This window comes from Populus nigra, chromosome 18 (assembly GCF_951802175.1).
Source record: "Populus nigra chromosome 18, ddPopNigr1.1, whole genome shotgun sequence".
NCBI lineage: Eukaryota > Viridiplantae > Streptophyta > Magnoliopsida > Malpighiales > Salicaceae > Populus > Populus nigra.
Genome location: NC_084869.1, coordinates 6,914,351 through 6,936,395, shown reverse-complemented (window position 1 = coordinate 6,936,395; position 22,045 = coordinate 6,914,351). Strand labels below are relative to the sequence as shown.

General features: G+C 35.0%; 1 protein-coding gene across 1 annotated transcript in view; it reads left to right on the top strand.

The window, feature by feature from the left end:
* Positions 1-493: 493 nt before the first annotated feature.
* LOC133678848 (uncharacterized) overlaps positions 494-22,045 on the top strand; it is a gene marked incomplete at its 3' end in the record, with an annotated part of 37,712 nt that continues 16,160 nt past the window's right edge. The window contains exons 1-3 of the mRNA XM_062101361.1: positions 494-634; positions 697-1,130; positions 1,224-1,800. Of these exons, the coding sequence (XP_061957345.1) occupies positions 494-634; positions 697-1,130; positions 1,224-1,800 (1,152 nt within the window). The remainder of the gene's footprint in view (positions 635-696; positions 1,131-1,223; positions 1,801-22,045) is intronic.

Genomic DNA, 22,045 nt, shown 5'->3' with positions numbered 1-22,045 from the left:
TTTTGGCCAAGATTTGAAACTTAATTCAGAGAATTAAGAGTTGTTCTTCCAAATTAATTTTGTGATGAACTCTACCTGACTTATCACTCTTCAATCACAAAGAGTGTGGCATCGAAATCCTAAATTGATCTTTGTAGCGTCCAAATCGACTTATCAAAGTATCATTCTAGTCTATCCTCCATTTTATTTACCTTAAAAAACACTATAATCCAGCCTAAACACCAAAAGAAAGACAACCAACCAGACCCATCCTTCATCTATTTTTGTCAGATTCGTTGTTGCCGATTTTCTAATCAGTCACGGCACATCATCTGGTATCAGAGCATCAGTTGCGATCTAATGCAGGAGCCAAAAACATAAGAGAGGCTTGCTGGAATTAAGGTTGATAAACTTAATTATGGCTGGGGATAAAGAAGATTTGCTAAGAGGGTTAAGTTTGGAACAGGCATAGGTTATGTGCTTACAATGATCTCATGCTGAGAGTCGGGATGAAATGACTGGAATTCGTGAACAGTTGAATACCCTTATGCAAATGATGCAAAGAAATAATTTGCAACCCCAACAGAGGCAAGCACTTAGGATGCCACGAAATGATTTTATAGAAGCTGACGAATATCCAAATGGGGATGATGAGGCCATAAGGGCAGACCAAGAAGGCAGAATTATAATCCTTCTAATGGTGGTCTCAAACTTAAGATTCCACCGTTTAGGGGAAGTAGTTCGCCCGAGGAATACTTGGAGTGGATCCAGAAGGTTGAAAAGGTGTTTGAATGGTATGAATATTCTGAAGAAAGGAAGTGCAAGGTGGCAGCACTTGACTTTACGGATTATGCTCATTTATGGTGGGAAAACTTAAAGATTCAGAGGAGAAGGGATGGAGAAGAGGAGATTAGAACGTGGGCAACTATGAAAAGAGTGATGAAGAAGAGATATGTTCTTGATTACTATAAAAAGGAGCTATACATCAGGCTTCAGAATTTGCGACAAGGATCTTTGAGCGTGGAAGAGTATGTGAAAGAGTTTGGGTTGCTGCTGATTCGATGTGAATTGATGGAACCCCAAGAGCAAACAATAGCTAGATTTCTTGGAGGGTTGATGAAGGATATAACTAATGTTGTTGAATTACAGTCGTACATCTTCCTTGAGGAAGTTATAAAGCTTGCAACTCGAGTAGAGAGGCAGCAGAAATGAGGAGGTGTTCGAATTGGTGTAACTACGTCAAGCACAACAAGGGCTGTTTCTACACCTAAACAAACATGGAGCACACCTAAACGAGCTGAGAAGGTGGAGTTTAGAAAGGGGAATACCAGTTCCAATTCTTTGAAGGGAAAGGAGAAGGTGACAGAACCTGAACATCCTAGGAGGTCTTGGGACATCAAGTGTTTCAAGTGCTTAGGACATGGGCACATTGCTTCGGAATGTCCAAATAAAAGGGTGATGATTTTGCATGGGGATCATGGAGATCTGATTAGTGGAGATGAGGTTAAAAGTGAAGATGAAGATGAGGTACAAGTGGCTGAACAAGAAGAGGATTTCGAACCAGTGAAGGGAGATTTTTTGGTTATGCAACGGGTTCTGAATGCACAAATTGACGTTAGTGATGAGCAACGCAAGAACATCTTTCATACTCGATGTCAGATTCGAGATAAGGTGTGTGGGATGATCATTGATAATCGAAGTTGCACAAATGTTGGGTCAACAACCTTGGTGGAGAAATTGGGTTTAACTACCCTTCCACATCTCAGGCCGTATAGTTTGCGATGGCTGAATGAGAATGGGGAAATTCGGGTGACAAAGCAAGTTCGTGTACCTTTTTCCATTAAAACCTATCATGACGAGGTTTTGTGTGACGTTGCGCTGATTTTCGAATCAGTCACGGCACGTCATACGCAAAGATACCAATTCTCGGAAAGCCAAGTATATCAAGTTTGATAGGAGTGTGACACAAAGATAACTTATACCTAGACACCAGCACTATTGGAAACGAAGACCCCCACCCAACGAATATTGATTCGCGAATGAGAAGTATAAGGATGACGCCATGAAGCCAGTTGTTCTTCGATAAGTTGTTTTCAGTTCTTTATAGAACCAAGAAAGGGAGATTATCCCACCAACACACAACAAGTGCAGCAAAGAAGTTTATTGATCCGAAAATTGCGTAACCTTACATGTTTGGTTATGCCTTTATTTATACTGACCCTAGACTTAAAGAAACCCTAATGGACCCCCTTTACGTGAACTTATATGAAGCCCACTTACAATTGACCGAAATAAGTAATAATAACCCAAAAACTAAGAAGAAAATAATAAAAATAATAAAAATCCAAAAATTACCATCCTAAATATGCTAGAATCAGATTTGTCACCCTTAAAAAGTCCTACATAAATTAGGAAAAATCTAATTTGAAAAATTTGTGTTGCCGCCCCCTTTCCTTTGATGTCCTTGATTAGCTTTGATTTCCTTGTTTAATTTGGACAAATAAGAAAACAAATTTCCTCCTTTGTTGCTGATTTAATAATTTCCTTTCTATGTAAGGAAAAGCATTAAATAGTTTTTCCCTCTTTAGGAATAAGATATGGCCAACTTCCTTACTTAATTAGAAGAATAAATTGTTGACTTTTTTTCCTTGTAGCATTAGGAAAAAAAAAGCCTAACAAGGCTGGTATTGGGCCAGACATATCAACCCCTTGTTCCACACGAATTGGGCTCTTCTTGGACTTGAACTAGATGAATTAAAGGCTGTCCATCATGCTCCTTAAATGTCCTAAGCCCCTCTAGATCCATCTTGCTCCATAAGTTCTGAACAAGCCATTCAATGCTTCTTTGAGCTTCTTTGCCCTAGCTCTTGTGATTGGCCCAATTGGCACCTCCAATGGGTCGTTGGCATTATTACGATTGGTGTTGGACGGATCCGCATCACACTTAAAATTATTTAGTTTTAAATTAGAGTTATTGAATAACCATGAGTTAATTATACTTTACAAGAACCAATATTATTAAGTTTTCATTCATTATTTCTACGTTTCTCTCACCATCATCTTGATGAGCACCTATATAATTAGGTTTATTAACTCTTCCAATAGTTTCCTCCTCAACAACATGAGATGTGGTTAGTAGATTAAGTTCAATTACTATTGTTATAATACCTTCAGTGGAAACTTGGTGTGCACCTAGTAGATTAAGATTGTTTACTCTTACTTTACCCTTCGTAGTAGTATAATGTGCACTTGGGAGATTAGATATGGCAAGTCATATTATCAGAATTTTGATCTTGTGTTTCCAAGACTAGTGCTATGTTACTATTAAGATAAAAATAAATAAACATGTATCGTTTGATTAATAATAGTAGTAGTATAATATGCACTTGGGAGATTAGATATGTGAAGTCATATTATCAGCATGTTGATCTTGTGTTTCCAAGACTCGTGCTATGTTACTATTAAGATAAAAATAAATAAGCATGTATCGTTTGATTAATAATAGTAGTTGTTCACTTTATATATTAGTGAAGAAAGTCATTGTTTGATTATAAACAATAGTTCATTTTATAAATCAGTGAAAATAACTAGAATCAACCATGATTCAAATTATCGATCAACAATCAAGTTCTATTCAGAACTAAAGTCTACTAGTAGAATAATATTGGTGACTTTTGCATATATTTAAGAGGTCTACAACTTATAATTTTCCGGAGGATACATGCAAATAAGAAGTTCAAATTGTACTAGGATTTAGATCATATAATCTTTATTTATGATAGATAGTTTCTACAGGATTAGGATTTATAGTTTTTCTAAAATTTGATCTCTATAATGTTATAAATAGGTCATCTAGAAACTCCAAATGATATAGTTAACCTAATATATATAATTTCTTTACTAGCTTTTTATGATTTATAGATTTGTCTTATTTATAGCAATTTATTGCTTTCTTTTATTTCTATCCTTACATTTTTTGTGAGGTTATTACTTGTCTCTACATGAGATTAAATTTCTAATTTTGGTTTCTCTTTGTTAGAAGGAAGAAATGAATAACAAGTAACATAGTGATTAAAGAATCAACTATTTATCAAATGATTAACAATCATCAAAAGAGATTGATAAGTTCAATGAGACTTTTTCAACAAGTAAACATGCATAGTTCTTTTTCAATATTATATATTTTAAACATAACTTCTTGAATTCATCATATAAAGATTCAAGTGCATCATGTAATTCATATAAGTAGGTTCAGATTCATCATCCAAAGATTGTACCTCATTTTCACTTTCAATTGCCATGAAGCACATGTTTGCTATATGCTCTTCTTCATCACTTGACCTAAAGTCTGAATTATCACTTCATGTTTCTTTCATTGCTTTATAGTGATGAAGATTCTTCTTCTTGTTTTGAAAAATTGGACAATCTACTTGACGTGTCTAGTTTTGTTGCACTTGTAACATCTAAGGACATCTTTGCTTGATTCTTCCTTGTTTTAATCTTTGTTGAAGTTTGAGAATCTTTTATTCATTTATTTCTTTTTTAGGAAGTTTCAAAATTGCTTGATAATTAGAGAAATGTTCTCCTTAATGTCTTCATCATACATGGTGAAAGATTTTGAATGCAAATTTTATTCTTTTTATTGCTTCTTCATGGTAATCTCAAGCATCATTAAAGAACCAATAAGCTCCTCCACTGGAAGTTTGGTGAGATCCCTTGGCTTCTCGATTTGTCATCACCTTTGCTTCTCAAGTCTTTGGTTGTGACGTAAGAATTTTCATGCAATTTTAGCTTTAGTATAAGTCCTACCAAAAACATCCAAACTATTAATTATTAAAGTCATTCTAGTAAACATATTAGTTATGGATTCACTAGAAAGCATTTTAAACAATTCATATTGATAAATTAGCATATCGATTTTAGATTCTTTAACTTGGTTAGTTCCTTTATAAGTTAGTTCTAAAGCATGCCATATGTCTCTAGCATTTTCATATGGTATAATTCTATTGAATTCACTTCTAATCAATGCACAATATAGAGTCTTCATAACATTAGCATACATAGAAAGCAACTTTTTTATCATTATCATTTTATTCACTTCTGGCTTTAGGAATCTCAATACCATCTTCAACTTTAATAGGTTTATAAGATCCATTCGTTATGGATAGCCACAAATCATAATCAATGGATTGAAGATATCATTGTAGCTTTCCAATAAGCATAATCATTATAGAGGTATATGATCTTCGATATCAATTGTTATTCTATAATTAAGGCAACTATAACACCTAAAAGGAGGTTGAATTAGGTGTATCACTAATATTAATAAATAATAAAAATTAATTCAAATAAACACAATAAGGATCACAACCACTTGTTCTTTGAATGCTCCTATACTAAAGCGATATGGTGGGATGTTTGTGACAGATGCGACACTCCAAGAATGACAAAAGGCTGGGATGAATGGATTCGATGGGCCACTATCTCTTGGCATGACAAGAGTTTCGTCAATTTTTCTCGTAAACTGAGTTTTGCAGCTACAGTGTATTCATGTATGGCAAGAACGGAATGCAAGGATCTTTGCTGGAATGTCTAGAACTTCAAATTTGGTCTTTAATCAAATCAAATGTATCATTCGTGATAAGCTTGATTTGATGAGGAATGTCGTACCAACAAATGAAAACAAAAGGATCCAACGAGCTTTGAGGGTGAATACCATAGATTCTTAATTGTTAGTTAGCTGGTTATATTGGTTTCCCTAACGAATGTAGTGAGGTTTCAGTTTTATGGTCGGTGGCTAGCCTGTAGCCATCTGTTGTTTTATTTTCTGTTATCATTGTAAATCTGGGGTATGCCCCTTATAATGTTTGTATCTTCTTCTTTTAATACATACATCAACTTACAAAAAAAAAAAGTTCATTTTAATTGTGTTATCAAGATATAAATTTTACATCTCAAAATGAATACTTAATCGAAGTCTTGACTTTGTTTTTTTCTTAGACTTCTTGATGGATTTGAAATCCATTATCATCGTTGATATGTTCTTTGAATAAGCCTTTTAAAAATTTATTCTCAACAAGACATATTATAAGTCCATTTTCAATAGATTGAGAAGAGGAATCGTGAGTACGCAACTAACACGATCAAAAGATTGATGTTTTTTCCCAAGTGTAGGAGTATCGAAGTAATAAATAACCCGGCAAGACTAGGGTCGAACCACAGGGAGGTTACTTGTATAAATTATAAGCAACAATAATACAACAACAATAGTAACAACAACAACAACAACAATAATAATACTAGTAGTGATACTAATAATAGTAATAGTAATAGTAATAGTAATACCAATAATACTATTAATAATGATAATAATATAGAAGAAGAAGAAGAAGAAGTTGATGAGAACTTTGAGATGAAAGATTAACGTAAGGATTAAACAATGATAACAACAAATGTCAAGGTTAGAGGATCCACTAATGGTATTTCAAACAAGTATAGTATAAACTCTTATTATTCAATTGGAAACCACACACAAGGAGGTTCCAATCAGATTATAAATTGTTAACATGATTACATTAGTTATCTTATTCGAATAATGCTAATACTTGTAAATGTTGTCAAGCATTCATGATTATAACTTATGTTAACAACAAATCAAGTTCCTTTCATAGCTCAGGTGTCGGTCATACCATACAGTATGGGCTATGAAAGTGCCAGGTATTTGTTGTACCAAGTGTTATACAACATAAATCTAGATTAACCATTTAATAAGCAAAGTATTAAAAGTGAACAAGATAACAAATATAAAGCATGTTAGTATCCAACATTAAGGTCCATGTTAAGTTTATATTATACTTATTCTTACACCATTAGTGTACCCTTTTCACCTTGACATAATTAACTTAGTTAAACATAATGAAAGAAAGAAACATAAATAAACAAGATAAGAACATAAATGAGAAATAAGTTAACTAAGTAAAGAAAAGGAAATGAAAGGCATAAACTAGATATTAATGAAAGCAACACTTAAACATTAAAAATACAAAGAGAGAAAGCAAGAGCATGATCTTGATCTCAACACCAAGATGCCTAAATACATGGCAAATGCCTCCTTTTATAGGCCAAAATTCAGATTGATTTGTTGACTAATTGATGAATGGGTGGCCACATCTTGACTTGGTGACAATTCTTATCTTCTTGTCTGCCAAAAACGTCATTGATTGGCAATGATCAGAACATAAAGAAACCATTCAGATTCTTCGATATGTGGATGGATCATGACGAGTTCATGCCCTTGATGAAGAAGGTATGGGATCAGAATTCGGGGGGTTGTCCAATGTATCAGCTGTGTTGCAAATTAAGAAAGCTAAAGCAGGAATTGAAACTTTTCAATATGGCTCACTTCTCTAACATTTCAGATAGAGTTAAAGATGCAAAAAACGAAATGGATAAGGCTCAACAGGCTCTGCATACAGCGCATGAGAATCCAATTTTGCGCATGCGAGAAAGGGATGCTGTTCGTCTATACGCTTCTACCGTCAGGGCTGAAGAGAGTTTTTTCAAACAGAAGGCAAGGATACAATGGCTTAGCTTGGGGGATCAGAATACTAGCTACTTTCACAAATCAGTAAATGGAAGACAGAATAGAAATAAGCTTCTATCACTTACAAGGGAGGATGGAGAGGTTGTCGAAGGACACGAGGCAGTCAAATCAGAAGTAATTGCATACTTCCATCGTGTGTTAGGAGTGGATCAGATGCCTAGGGTTCTGAACGAGGAAGTGATGGACTCGGCAATTAACTTGAAACTGTCTTCAACGCAACAGCATCTACTCGCACAAGATGTAACAAGGGAGGAGATTAAGCATGCTATGTTTAGTTTGAAGAACAACAAAGCCCCTGGTCCGGATGGCTTTAACGCAGGTTTCTTCAAAAGAATGTGGCACATAGTTGGGGAAGATGTAATCAACGCTGTTAGATCCTTCTTTCAGACTCGTAGAATGCTTAAAGAAATGAATGCTACATCCATTTCTCTTATTCCTAAAGTTGCTAATCCTACAAGGTTGACTGATTTTCGTCCTATATCTTGCTGCAATACAGTGTACAAATGCATCGCTAAGATTCTAGCTGGGAGAATCAAAGTTGTTTTGCCATCCTTAGTTGGTCCATATCAGACTGCTTTTATCTCAGGACGGCGAATCAGTGATAACATTCTTTTGTCTCAGGAACTAATGAAAGGCTATCATAAATCTACGGGACCTGCTCGTTGTGCTATGAAAGTTGATCTGATGAAGGCTTATGACTCGGTGCGGTGGGATTTCGTTGACGCCATGTTAATAAAAATGGGATTCCCTAGAACAGTCATTGATTGGATCATGGTTTGTGTTACATCATGTCAATTCTCTATCAACGTCAATGGTGAGCTTGCAGGTTACTTTCAAGGGGGAAGAGGGCTGAGACAAGGGGATCCATTGTCGCCATATTTGTTTGTCCTATGTATGGAAATCCTTTCGGGGCTATTCTGCAAGATGAGTGCCAACCAAGAATTCAAGTTCCACTGGAGATGCAAGAAGGACAAAATTTCTCATCTTTGTTTTGCTGACGACTTGATGATTTTTAGCAACGGGGATGTAAAGTCAATTCGTATGATCAGAACGGTGCTCACAAAGTTTCAAGACCTATCAGGTCTGTATCCAAATCCAAACAAAAGTGACATCTTCTTGAGCGGTGTGTTAAATGCTGAGAAGGAGCAAATTATTCATATTCTTGGGTTTAGAGAAGGGGAGCTCCCTATGAAATATTTGGGAGTACCTCTTCTCTCATCCAGACTAAAGGATGTTTATTGTAAGGGCCTCGTGGATCGAATCACCTCTAAAGTTCGACATTGGACTTGTCGAACACTCTCGTATGCAGGACGGGTACAACTGATTAATTCAGTCTTATTTTCCATACAAGTCTATTGGGCATCTCTCTTTCTCTTACCTGGGCAAGTAATTAAAAATGTGGAGCAAATTATGAAATCCTTTCTTTGGTCAGGTTCAGATATGAGAACTACTGGGGCTAAAGTGGCTTGGGATCAGGTATGTCTTCCAAAAAAGGAGGGGGGGCTAGGAATAAAACGGATAACAAACGGATAACAGAATGGAACAAGATTGCTTTGTTGAAACACATTTGGAACCTGTGCAATGACTCAGATGGCTCAATATGGTCTACTTGGATCAGATCCAATCTGTTGCGAGGTAGGAATTTCTGGACAATCAAGACACCACAGAATTGCTCTTGGGCTTGGGGAAAGATTCTAAAGCTGAGATCCTTAGCATGGCCGAAGATGAAGTACATCATAGGAGATGGAATGACAACCTCTCTATGGTTTGACAATTGGCATCCTCACAGCCCACTCGCGGATTCTTACGGGGGAAGATTCATCTATGATTCAGGTATGGCCAAGAACGCGAAGGTGAATGTGCTAATTCATAACTCAGAATGGAAAACTCCTACCACCCAAGCTATTGGCTGGCACCCCATTATAGAAGCTATTCCTTCCAATTCTAATCCTAAAATGGGGCAAAAGGATGAGATAGTTTGGTTGGATTCACCAAATCACAGATTCTCGATCAAAGTAGCTTGGGAACAACTAAGACGTCATCGTCAGATGGTTGAATGGCATGACATTGTGTGGTTCAAGAATGCTGTTCCAAGACATTCATTTCTTCTATGGATGGCTGTCCAACAGAAACTCACAACTCAAGATAAACTTCATCGGTTTGGTATACATGGTCCCAATAGATGCTCGCTCTGTCTCCGCAACAATGAGGATCACAACCACTTGTTCTTTGAATGCTCCTATACTAAAGCGATCTGGTGGGATGTTTGTGACAGATGCGACATTCCAAGAATGACAAAAGGCTGGGATGAATGGATTCGATGGGCCACTGTCTCTTGGCATGGCAAAAGTTTCGTCAATTTTTCTCGTAAACTGAGTTTTGTATCATGTATGGCAAGAACGGAATGCAAGGATCTTTGCTGGAATGTCTAGAACTTCGAATTTGGTCTTTAATCAAATCGAATGTATCATTCGTGATAAGCTTGATTTGATGAGGAATGTCGCACCAACAAATGAAAACAAAAGGATCCAACGAGCTTGGAGGGTGAATACCATAGATTCTTAATTTGTTAGTTAGCTGGTTGTATTGGTTTCCCTAACGAATCCAGTGAGGTTTCAGTGTTATGGTCGGTGGCTAGCTTGTAGCCATCTGTTGTTTTATGTTTCTGTTATCATTGTAAATCTGGGGTATGCCCCTTATAATGTTTGTATCTTCTTCTTTTAATACATACGTCAACTTACCAAAAAAAAAAAAAACGTCATTGATAACGTCATAATTTGAACAGACTTCAATCATGAAAGTTCTAGGAAATTCTCGAGATATGGGCTGAACACTGAACAATATCTTGGCTGTGGGACAGATTCGGACTTCTTCGTTGTTGCTACAATTTGGACTTGAAAACAGCCTTGTTAAATCTTGGGCTCCTCATGAAAATTGTAGGCCTATGTCTTACCTTTCTATCCATACAAAGTAAACCTAAATTCGAGATCTACAGCTCCATATATGACCCGATTACTGAACAATGTTCCAGTTTGGAATGCACCAACATCTCTTTTCTAAGTTTGGCCATGTCTTTGTCCTTTCAATTTCAGTACTTCAACTCATCAATCAATTCTTTCATTTATGTGATATGCCTGTATTTAAGATGAACATTTACCATAAATTGAAGGTATCTTATATTATTAGAGATGTTATTATAAAACATGCTTTAGTTAAGGAGTTATTGATACTTCAAGTGCAAAATGATGATATAAAACCTTGATAAAAATGCAATTTTAAGTACTAATCAACAACTAAATCCAATAAAGGGGGAAAACATGTTGTCTTTCAACCTAGTGATTGGGTTTAGGTGCATATGCAAGGAGAGATTTCTAGTCCATAGAAAATCCAAATTGCATCCACGAGGAGATGGGTCATTTCAAATCCTTGAGAGGATAAATAACAATGCTTATAATGTTGATTTGCCAGGTGAGTATAGTGCTACCTTTTAATGTTTCTAATCTTACTTTGTTTGATGTAAGTTATGATTCAAAGTTGAATCCTTTTAAAGAGAGAGGGTGAGGATCACCCCAACGCCAAACCTTATCATGTCAAAGACTCGTTAGAGGTGCCAAATGGGCCAATTGAGCTTTGGAAATGAAGCTTAAAGAGGCATTGAATGGGCTTGTTTAGAACATATGGACCAAGATGGATCTAGAAGAGCTTGGGATGCCAAAGGAGCATGAAAGACAACCTTTTACTCATCTAATCCAAGTCTAAGAAGAGCCCAATTCGTGTGAATCAAGGGGGTGATGTGTCTGGCTCCATAACAGCCTTGTTAGGCATGTTTGTCCTAATATTACAAGGATAGAAAGTCAACAATTTATTCTCCTAAACAAGCAAGGAAAGTAATTAAATCAGCACTAAAGGGGATAATTGGCTTTATTATTTGTCCAAGTTTTTTTCAAAGAAATCTAAGCTAAACAAAGAACTAAAGGGGTAGGAAATCAGGTCATAAACAAAGAACTAAAGGGGTAGGAAATCAGGACTTATAGTAGTGGCAACTACTCCTATGAATGTAAGGAAGGGTTATTCAACTATAACAATTTATAAACTAGGGAAATCAGATTGTTTAGTTTTTATTTTCTTTGTTATATACTAAAATAATACCAGGCTTTGTATTATTTTTATTTCTTTATATTTTAGGTTATATTTGGGTTTAATTGTAAGTGGACCTTATACAAATGACGTGAACCTTGTGATACGTGGTCACCCTATGCACAATCAAGATTGAAATATGATCTCGGAAGCCGAAATAAGTCTGATAGGAGTGTGACACAATGGAAACCTACTCCTACCAACACTATTAGAATGAAGTAAAATGATGCCACGAAACCAATTAATCTTCAATAAGTCCAAATTCAGTTCATTAAACCTGTTTGGGTGTAAGAGGAACAAGAGTGATGGTTTTACCATCTTTTACAATGTTATACCTATTTTTAACCCCCTCATGAATTGCCTTATCATATTGCCATGGTCTCCCCAACTAGATGTGACTTCCTTGCATCGGTACCACATCGCACAGACCTTCATCAACATATTTCCCAATAAAAAATCGAACCACAACTTGTTTAGTCACTTTCACTTCACCGCTATCATTCAACTATTGCAATCTATATAGTTTAGCATGCTTAACAGTACACAAATTCAGTTTACTAACAATGGTGGTACTACAAACATTAACACAACTTTCACTATCTACAATTAAATTACACTAGCTTTGTACGTAGCAATGCGAATGGAAAATGTTTTCCAGTTGTTGATTAATTTCATCTTCCTGAACCTAAAGTGTGCCTTATAACCAAAGACTCCTCAATCGGTAATGCTAACTAATGTGGACCAATTACATGTTCCAAAGGGTTCAATGACTTGGTCCAAGACAAAGGCATTGAATGCATTGGTTTTGAAGGTTTCAACCATGTTAGAATTGAAAGGTCTATTGGAGTATCAAGAGGAGCCTATAGTACATCTTATCCGTGTGCAAGAGGGGTCCAACACAACCTTATTTTGGACCATGAGGTGAGGACAACAAAGGAAATAAAAGAATCCTACAACAACTTGGAAACAACATGGGTGGCTTCCTTTTCCTTTTGTTTCTAAGATTAATGGGATGCATGAAAGGCTATAAATAAACCTTGAATCAATTCTGTAAAATTTTACTTCTCTTCTTCTCATGGCAGAACATGGATTTAATGTTAGCTACAACTTAAGGCTTGTTTGGGCTTAATTAATACTTTGTTTTCAGCTAGGACCCAAGGCTTGTTTGGATTAAGTTATGGACTTTTTAGTTAAGGGTTTTGGGCTAGTTTTGAGTGGACCTCGTATAAGTCCACATAAGGGGTCCATTAGGGTTAATTTTTCAAGAACTATTTAAACTCTTGTAACCAAAATTCCGGCAGCTTTTGATGAATATTACTTATGAAATTTTCAGTTTTAACGTGAGAGTGATTCTTGCATTCTTTAGTTCTTGAACGAATTAAATCTGACTTATCAAATATTACCTGACTTTGAGGCGTCATTCTACTTCATTCCAATAGTGTTGGTGCCTTGGGGCAGGTTTTCACTGTGTCACACTTCTATCAGACATATTTCGACTTTCCAGGATTAGATCTTAATCTTGATTATGGGTTGCGTGACAACATGATCACGAGTGACGCGAACCTCCTGATCACGTGGTCACACAAAGACATCGATTCCTGGAAATCCAAGTAAATAAAGTTTGATATACTAATTTTTGAATTTTAGGTCATTTCAAGATTGTTTGGTCTGGGTTTCAATTCTGTTACCTAAAAATTGCGTAACAGGTTAGATTTGCGTCAAGTTTCAAAATGTGATCCTTACGGTTTTGTCGAAATATTTTTGTTTCTATTATATTTGGGTTATCTAGGAATCAAGAAATTGTTTTAACTAATACTCGTTTCTGTTTTATTTTATGTCTTCGTTTCGTCCACATTTCTTACAAATTTGCATTGGTACTCGTGAAATCATAATCATAGTTTTGTTTTCAGTATATTTATTGATTCTTGAGTCTGAAAATTATAATTAGAGTGCGCTGCGAAGGCTACTGACTTTGATTTTTTTTATTTCAGTTCCCAAAGAAGCAAAAGAAAGCAAGTTGTGAGGTAAAAGGCATAGTGAGCTTATTATAGTGAAAAGCCTTGATTTGTTTTTGTGTGATATACGAGCGGTGCAAGGATATATTTCGTGCTACTAACCAAATTTTACAGATTCAAAGAATGTCTGAAAACAATAAATCAACTACATAAAATGCTGACGTAGCTTTTGAATTGCAAGCCATAGGCCAGCAACTCGAGTTGTTGTCTAGGATGTATATGAGCGGTGCGAGGATATATTTCGTGCTACTAACCAAATTTTACAGATTCAAAGAATGTCTGAAAACAATAAATCAACGACATAAAACGCTGACGTAGCTTTTGAATTGCAAGCCATAGGCCAGCAACTTGAGCTGTTGTCTAGGATGTACAAGGATCTGAAAGATGAGGTGAATTCGATAAAGCAGCAGAATAGTAGGGCTGATCGCCGAGGAAATACGATCCTTATGGTCGTACGGAATGTCAGATCTGATTTTGAATAGTTTGTTGATGAAAATACAGATGCGGGTGAAGATGACTATGATTTTGCATCAACTGGCCAAGGAATCAAGTCTAGACCAAACATGTGAGGAATGTGAATTTCCATGGCATGGGGAATTATGAACATATGGATGGGGACTTTGACACCATTAAATTGAAAATTCCTCCTAACTTTCAAGTTAAAAATGATCTAGAGGCTTATGTGGAGTGGAAGAAAAAGGTAGACTGCATTTTTTATTGCCATAGCTATTCTGAACAAAAGAAGGTGAAATTGGTGATAATTGAGTTTATGGAGTATACATTCATTTGGTGGTAGCAAATTGATTTGGAGGAGGAATGGGGAGCAACCCGTTCAGATTTGGGGGGGAGATGAAAGTCTTAATGAGGAGACTATTTGTGTCAAACCACTATTACAAAGACTTATATCTGAAGCTCCAAGGTCTGAATCAAGGTTATAAGACAGTAGATGAATAACACAAAGAGATGGAGATGACAATGATTGCGGCCAATGTTGTTGAGGATAGAGAAGCCATCATGGCTAGATTTCTTAATGGGTTGAATCGGGACATTGCCAATGTTGATGAGCAACACCACTATAAGGAGCTAGAGTGATACGATCTAGGAAATGTCAAATTCGGATTTTGACTTAAAATGTGCAACTATCCAATTTTATATCAATAGTCATAATTCTCAATCCTATTGTTGGATCACGCTGAAATGTTACATGAAGTCTCCTGACATGTTGTCCTACCTTGAGTTAAAATTTCAAGTCAATCAGATTTCGGGAAGGCATCTCAATACCGGTCAACAGAGGCTGTATAAATTTTGTTATTTACTTCCTTTTGACTTGTGGACTTCCTATTTGGCTAGGATTCTTTTCCTAAAAGGATGTGGCAGTTTATTTTGGAAATCTACTAATTCTACAAAGATCTTTAATGGGCGCAACATAGTTTCCAAGTGTAGCATGGATTCATAATTATTTCAGAATTCTTTTCTTACAAGGATTCCTATTCATCCTAGCTACAGAAAGGAAAGAAGACTTCAGAATAAATTCTACGTTCATATTAGATTTCCTAGTCTATTTGGGACTTCTAAGTGGTGACAAATCTGATTCTAGCATATTTAGGATGGTAATTTTTGAATTTTTATTATTTTCTTCTTTGTCTTTTGGTTATTATTACTTATTTGGGTCAATTGTAAGTAGACTTAATATAAGTCCACCTAAGGGGGGTCCATTACGGTTTATTTAAGTCTAGAGTTAGTATAAATAAAGGCATAACCAGACATAAAATTTAGACAATTCAGATTAATAAAACTTCTTATTTGCCGCACTTTGTGTGTGTGTGTGTGTGTGTGTGTGTGTGTTGGTGAGATAATCTCTCTTCCATGGTTCTCTAAAGAACTGAAAAACGACTTATCGAAGAACAACTGTCTTCATGGCATCATCCTTATACTTCTAGTTCGCTAATCAATATTTGTTAGGTGGGGGTTTTCGTTTCCAATAGTGTTGGTTTCCGTCATCCTTATAGTTCTACACAGATCTTTAAGGGAAGCAACATAGTTTCCAAGTGTGGCAAGGATTCATAAATGTTTTAAAATCCTTTTCTTACGAGGATTCCTTATTTATCCTAGCTATAATAAGGAAAAAAGACTTCAAAATTAATTCTACCTTCAGATAAGATTTCCTAGTCTATTTGGAACTTCTTAATGGTGAAAAATATGATTCTATCATATTTAGGATAGTAATTTTTGGATTTTCATTATTTTCTTGCTAGTCTTTGGGTTATTATTACTTATTTGAGTCAATGGTAAGTGGGCCTCATATAAGTCCATCTAAGGGAGGTCCATTAGGGTTTATTTAAGTCTAGAGTTAGTATAAATTAAGGTATAACCAGACATGTCAGTTACACAATTCAAATTAATAAAACTTCTTATTTGCCGCACTTTGTGTGCGAGTTGGTGAGATACTCTCCCTTTCCAATTCTATAAAGAACTGAAAAACGACTTATCGAAGAACAACTAACTTCGTGCAATCATCCTTATACTTCTCATTCACGAATCAATATTCGTTGCATGAAGGTTTTTCATTTCTAATAGTGGTGGTGCCTAGATACAAGTTATCTTTGTGTCACACTCCTATCAAACCTGATTTACTTGGCCGTGACCACATGATCATGAGGTGCACATCATTTGGTATCAGAGCTTGGCTCCATTAATCAGGTTATATCCTTTTGAAATTTTTGTTTCTTATTGTTTCTGGAAAAATTCCTTAATGTCCGATTTCTTCTTCTTCTTGATTTTGCAGCATATCAAGAAACAAAATAATTTTTTTTTGTTATTTTTTTTTGGAAAGTTGACGTATGTATTAAAAGAAGAAGATACAAACATTATAAGGGGCATACCCTAGATTTATAATGGTAACAGAAACATAAAACAATAGATGGCTACAAGCTAGCCACCGACCATAAAACTGAAACCTCACTAGATTCGATTGTTATTTTATTATATTAATGTCCAAAATATATCAGCAGCATAAAAAAAAATAAAAAAACATTCAAAAAGATTTTTATTGGTTTTTGCCGCAGAAAACTAAACAATGGAAAATTAGATCAAATCAACTCGAAATTAGCTCAACTTTGAGACTATAATTATTGAGGTCCTAATCACACCACGTATTAATATTGAGGTTAATTGGATATTACTGGGTTTGGTTTTCAATTTCAGGTTTGATTCATAATGTTTTTGCGTTAGTATATCAAACCTTATCATAAATTGCTCAAACTTTATATTATGTCTATTTGGGTTGATATTGCACTATATATAAAGTTTAGCTCAATTGGACATCATTTGCTTTAGGTTCTAGATTTAGACATAACTCGTCGTAAACGGGTATATTTTGCATCAACTTCTAAAATTCGCTATCTTTCTGTTGTTTTTGTTTCTTCTTGCAGTATATTTTCAACGTATCCAACATATTTGGGTGTTGTTTCATCATTTTGCATATTTCAATTCTGATACGGTTCAGCGTTGTGATACGACCCAAGTAAGGTCAAATTCGGATTTTGGCGTAAAAAGCGCAATAGTCCAGGTTTACGGCAACAGTTATAATTCTCAATCCGACTGTTGAATCGAGCTAAAATTTTATGTGGACTCTCCAGACATGTTGTCCTACTATGGGTTAAAATTCAGGTCAACTAGAGTTTAAGAAGGCACCACAATACTGGTCAACAGAGGTTATATGAATTTTGTTATTTAGTTCCATTTAACTTGTGGATTTCCTATTTGGTTAGGATTCTTTTCCTACAAGGATGTGGCAGCTGGTTTTGGGAATTTCTTAGTTCCACAAGGATCTTTGCAAATATAATCTCTAAGTGTGGCAAGGATTCATTAATGTTTTAGAATCCTTTTCTTATAAGGATTCCTTATTCATTCTAGCTACACAAAGAAAGAAGGGCTAGTGGTATTTAATGACACATTAGTTATTTTTATTATTTTCTTTCATGTTTGGACTTAATTAAAACTTTGTTTTGACCTGGGATCCAAGGCTTGTTTGGATCAGGTTATGGGCTTTTTAGTTTAGGGTTTTTGGGTCAGTTTTGTATGGGGTTTAGTTTAGTCCACAAGGGTAGATCAATTAGGGTTACTTTTAAGAAGTATTTAAACACATGTAACCTAAACTTCAGCAACTTTGATGATTATTACTTCTGAATTTTTCAGTTTTAACGTGTGAGAATGATTCTTGCATTCTTCAGTTCTTAAACGAACTGAATCTGACTTATCGAAGATTTTAGTTCGTGACGTCATTCTACTCATTCCAATAGTGTTGGTGCTTTGGGACAGGTTTTCAATGTGTCACACTCCTATCAGACCTATTTCAGCTTTCTGGATCAGATGTCAATCTTGATTGTGGGTTGTGTGATCACGAGATTCACATCAGATTCTGTTTTTATTCAATTCTTCAATTTTGTTCATATATCCGATAGATTCGCTTGCTAGTCGCGAGACTATCATCGCAGTTTTATTTTGCTTGTTTTTCTGGTTTTTATTGCTTCTTGAGTCATATATACATATTTGGATTGCGCTGCTAAGTTGGTTTTATTTGGTGTTGGTTTCAATTTTACAAGAACCGCAAGAAGGTGACACGAGAGGTATGAGCGTATAAGGATATTTTTTTTAACCACTAACTAATTTTTGCAGGTACTATCATGTCAAATCAAAACAATACACCACCTCATGCTGATTAGAACCCTACAATTTCATATACAAATCTCTACAATAGTAGTTAGGCACAAATCGCTTTTTCATCAACTCTTTCATCTCCTCCCATGACACTACTGACCTCTCTCCATTCCTCCTACTAATTACATTTTGATCCCACCAAATCAGTGTGTAATCCGTGAATACGATGACTATCAATTTTACTTTCTTCGCTTTTGAATAGTTATGGCAATCAAAAATTCAATCCACCTTTTTCTCCTACTCCAACTATGCCTCGGGATCATTTTTACTTTGAAAGGAAGGTATTTTCAATTTCATAACATCCAAATCACCATGTCCCCCAACACTACAGAAATTTCCCCTTTGACCGAATTGGCCTCTAGTTCTATTTCTAAAATACCTTCGGTTTCTAGGCTGCTGAAAACCTTCCCGATGGCCTATGGTCTCGTCCTCAAAACCACCATCACCAATATCATCAACATCCTCCTCAAAATCCTCATAATCAGCCCACATTGGCCTTTCGGCCCTACTGCCACTGTTTGCCCCAACCTTCCTCACGTCTTGGGTGCTTGTACCAGCCTCGTTACCACGTTTCTCCACCCTATCAAGTCTATCACACACGTTCCCCATCACAAAAAAATCACCCTCTTCATCATCTGCGTCATGGCTTGTATTTGGAACTTAAGTTCTCCCTCGAGATGGGGTGGTGTGTTGTTTTGATCTCACATGACTAACTTGCAAAAATTGGTTAGTGGTAAAAAAAATATCCTCACGCCGCTCGTGTTTGATATCCTCACACGTTCACACCTCTCGTCTCAACTTCTTGCGGTTCTTGCAAAACTAAATCCAACACCAAATAGAACGACCTTAGCAGCACAATCCAAATATATATATATATATATATATATATATATATATATATATATATATATATATATATATATATATATATATGACTCAAGAAGCAATAAAACCAGAAAATATGCAAAACAAAACTACAATAATAGTCTCCCGAGTAGCAAGCGAATCTATCCGAAATATGAACGAAACTGAATACTCGAATAAAAACAGAATCTAATTATGAAAAATAATGAAATAACACCCAAATATGTTGGATATGTTGAAAATATACTGCAAGAAACAAAAACAACAGAAAGATAGTGAATTTCAGAAGTTGATGCAAAATATACTCGTTTACGACGAGTTATGTCTGAATCTAGAACCTAAAGTAAATGATGTCCAATTGAGCTAAAATTGCAGATATAGTGTGATATCAACCCAAATAGACACAATATAAAGTTTGAGAAATTTATAATAAACGTTATAAACCAATCAGACTTGATTAGACTTAAAATTGAAAACCAAAGCAAACGATATCCAATTAATGCCAAAATTAAAATCTGGTGCGATTAAAACCCCAGTAATCAGAGTATTAAATGTGAGCTAATTCCGAGTTGATTTGATCCAATTTTTCATTGTTTAGTTTTCTAGAGCGGAAACCAACAAACATCTTTTTCAACGATTTTTTTTCCTTTTCTATTTTTTTTTATGCTACTGATATATTTTGAACAGTACCAGAATGAAATAACAATTTGTTCTTTTATATGCCGCAAAATCAAGGAGAAGAAGAAATTGGATACTAAGGAATTTTTGCGGAATCAACAAGAATGAAAATTTCAAAAGGATATAACCTGATTAATGGAGCCAAGCTCTGATACCAAATGTTGCAAACCTTGTGATCACATGGTCACGCAACCCACAATCAAAATTGAGATTTGATCATGGAAGCTGAAATAGGTCTGATAGGAGTGTGACACAATGTTTCCAAGTTGTAGTAGGATTCTTTTGTTTCCTTTGCTGTCCTCATCTCATGGCCTAAATAAGGTTGTATTGGGCCCCTCTTGCACATGGATAAGATTTACTATGGCCTCTTCTTGATACTTCAAGAGACCTTTCAATTCTGACTTGGTAGGCTTGTTTTTTTCATAATGCTACAAGGATAGAAAGTCAGCAACTTATTCTCCTAATTAAATAAGGAAATTGGTTAGATCTTGTTTCTAAAGAGGGGAGGATTATTTAATATTTTTCCTAACCTAGAAAGGAAAGTAATTAAATCTAAAACAAAGAAGGAAATTTGTTTTCTTATTTGTCCAAGTTAAACAAAAAAATCCAAGCTAATCAAGAACATCAAAGGGGGCAACAACATAAATTTTCCAAGTCAGATTTCTCCTAGTTTATTTGGGGCTTCTTAAGGGTGACAAATCTGATTCTAGCAAAATTAAGATGGTAATTTTCATATTTTTATTATTTTCTTCTTAGTCTTTGGGTTATTATTACTTATTTGGGTAAATTGTAAGTGGGTTTCATATAAGTCCACTTAGGGGGGTCCATTAGGGTTTCTTGAAGTCTAGAGTCAGTGTAAATTAAGGCATAACCACACATTAAGGGTTACACAATTTTCAGAATAATAAACTTCTTTTGTCGCACTTGTTGTGTGTTAGTAGGATAATCAATATTCTTTAGGTGGGGGTTTTGTTTTCAATAGTGCTGGTGCCTAGGTACAAGTTATCTTTGTTTTCCGGGATCAAATTTCAATTTTGATTGTGGGTTGCGTGACCATGTGATCACGAGGTTTGCATCATATGATGTGTTTGAGTTGTGGTGTGATTAAGTTCAGGGTGATTGGACAATGAATAAGATGAGGATTGGTTGAATATTAATGTGTTTACTGGCTCTAGTTGATAACTTGAGATCTTCTAATATAGGGAAGACTCTGTCGAAATTTTGAGAGACTTCTCAATTTAAGATTTCTCAGTAGAATGTATATGTATAAAAAAATCTCACTCTAAAAATTATAATATTTCATAAGACATTAAGTATACAAGTATTTGTTTTTTTTTTAGGATGTTACAAAGTTAGTCATTGATATTGCTATAAGTAAAAGGTCTATCAACAATTACCTTTGTGTCAAGTATACAAATACCTCAATTGTCATACAACTCTACAAATTGGAAATAATTCATGGATAACCATGCATTTTTAAGAGAATTTAACATTATTATTTTTATGAAATATACATAAAGAGTAACAATTAATATTAACAACATAATTGATTGAATCAAATGATAACATTGTTAACAAGTGTTTTTTTAGGTTTTTTTATGTTTGTTTCAACTAAGAGGACTTTGAATTTCAAACCTAAATGTTAAATTTGATGTTGACATGAACTCATACACTATTTCTACAATCCCACACTTGTACTTCCAAACTTGTAACAACATCTCACAAATACAAAATTTAAAATTATATGACCTTTTTATATGCAGAAATATAATCAAATAACTTTAATATTTTGATTGCAAAATATAATTTAATAACTCAAGATCAAAGAACTTACATTCATTTGATGGTTCTTCTATTGTGGATTACAAACATGCATGGGAATTCCTTGATATAATTTTTGGTATTTTTTGGGTTTTTTGATAATGAAAATTGTAAGTCTAATTATTATGATCTAGAAATTATCAACCTACATGCTATTTGCGTACAAGTTATATGTTTATTAATTATCATCTATAAGATTACAATTTACTGGTAAACAGGTTTTGAAGAT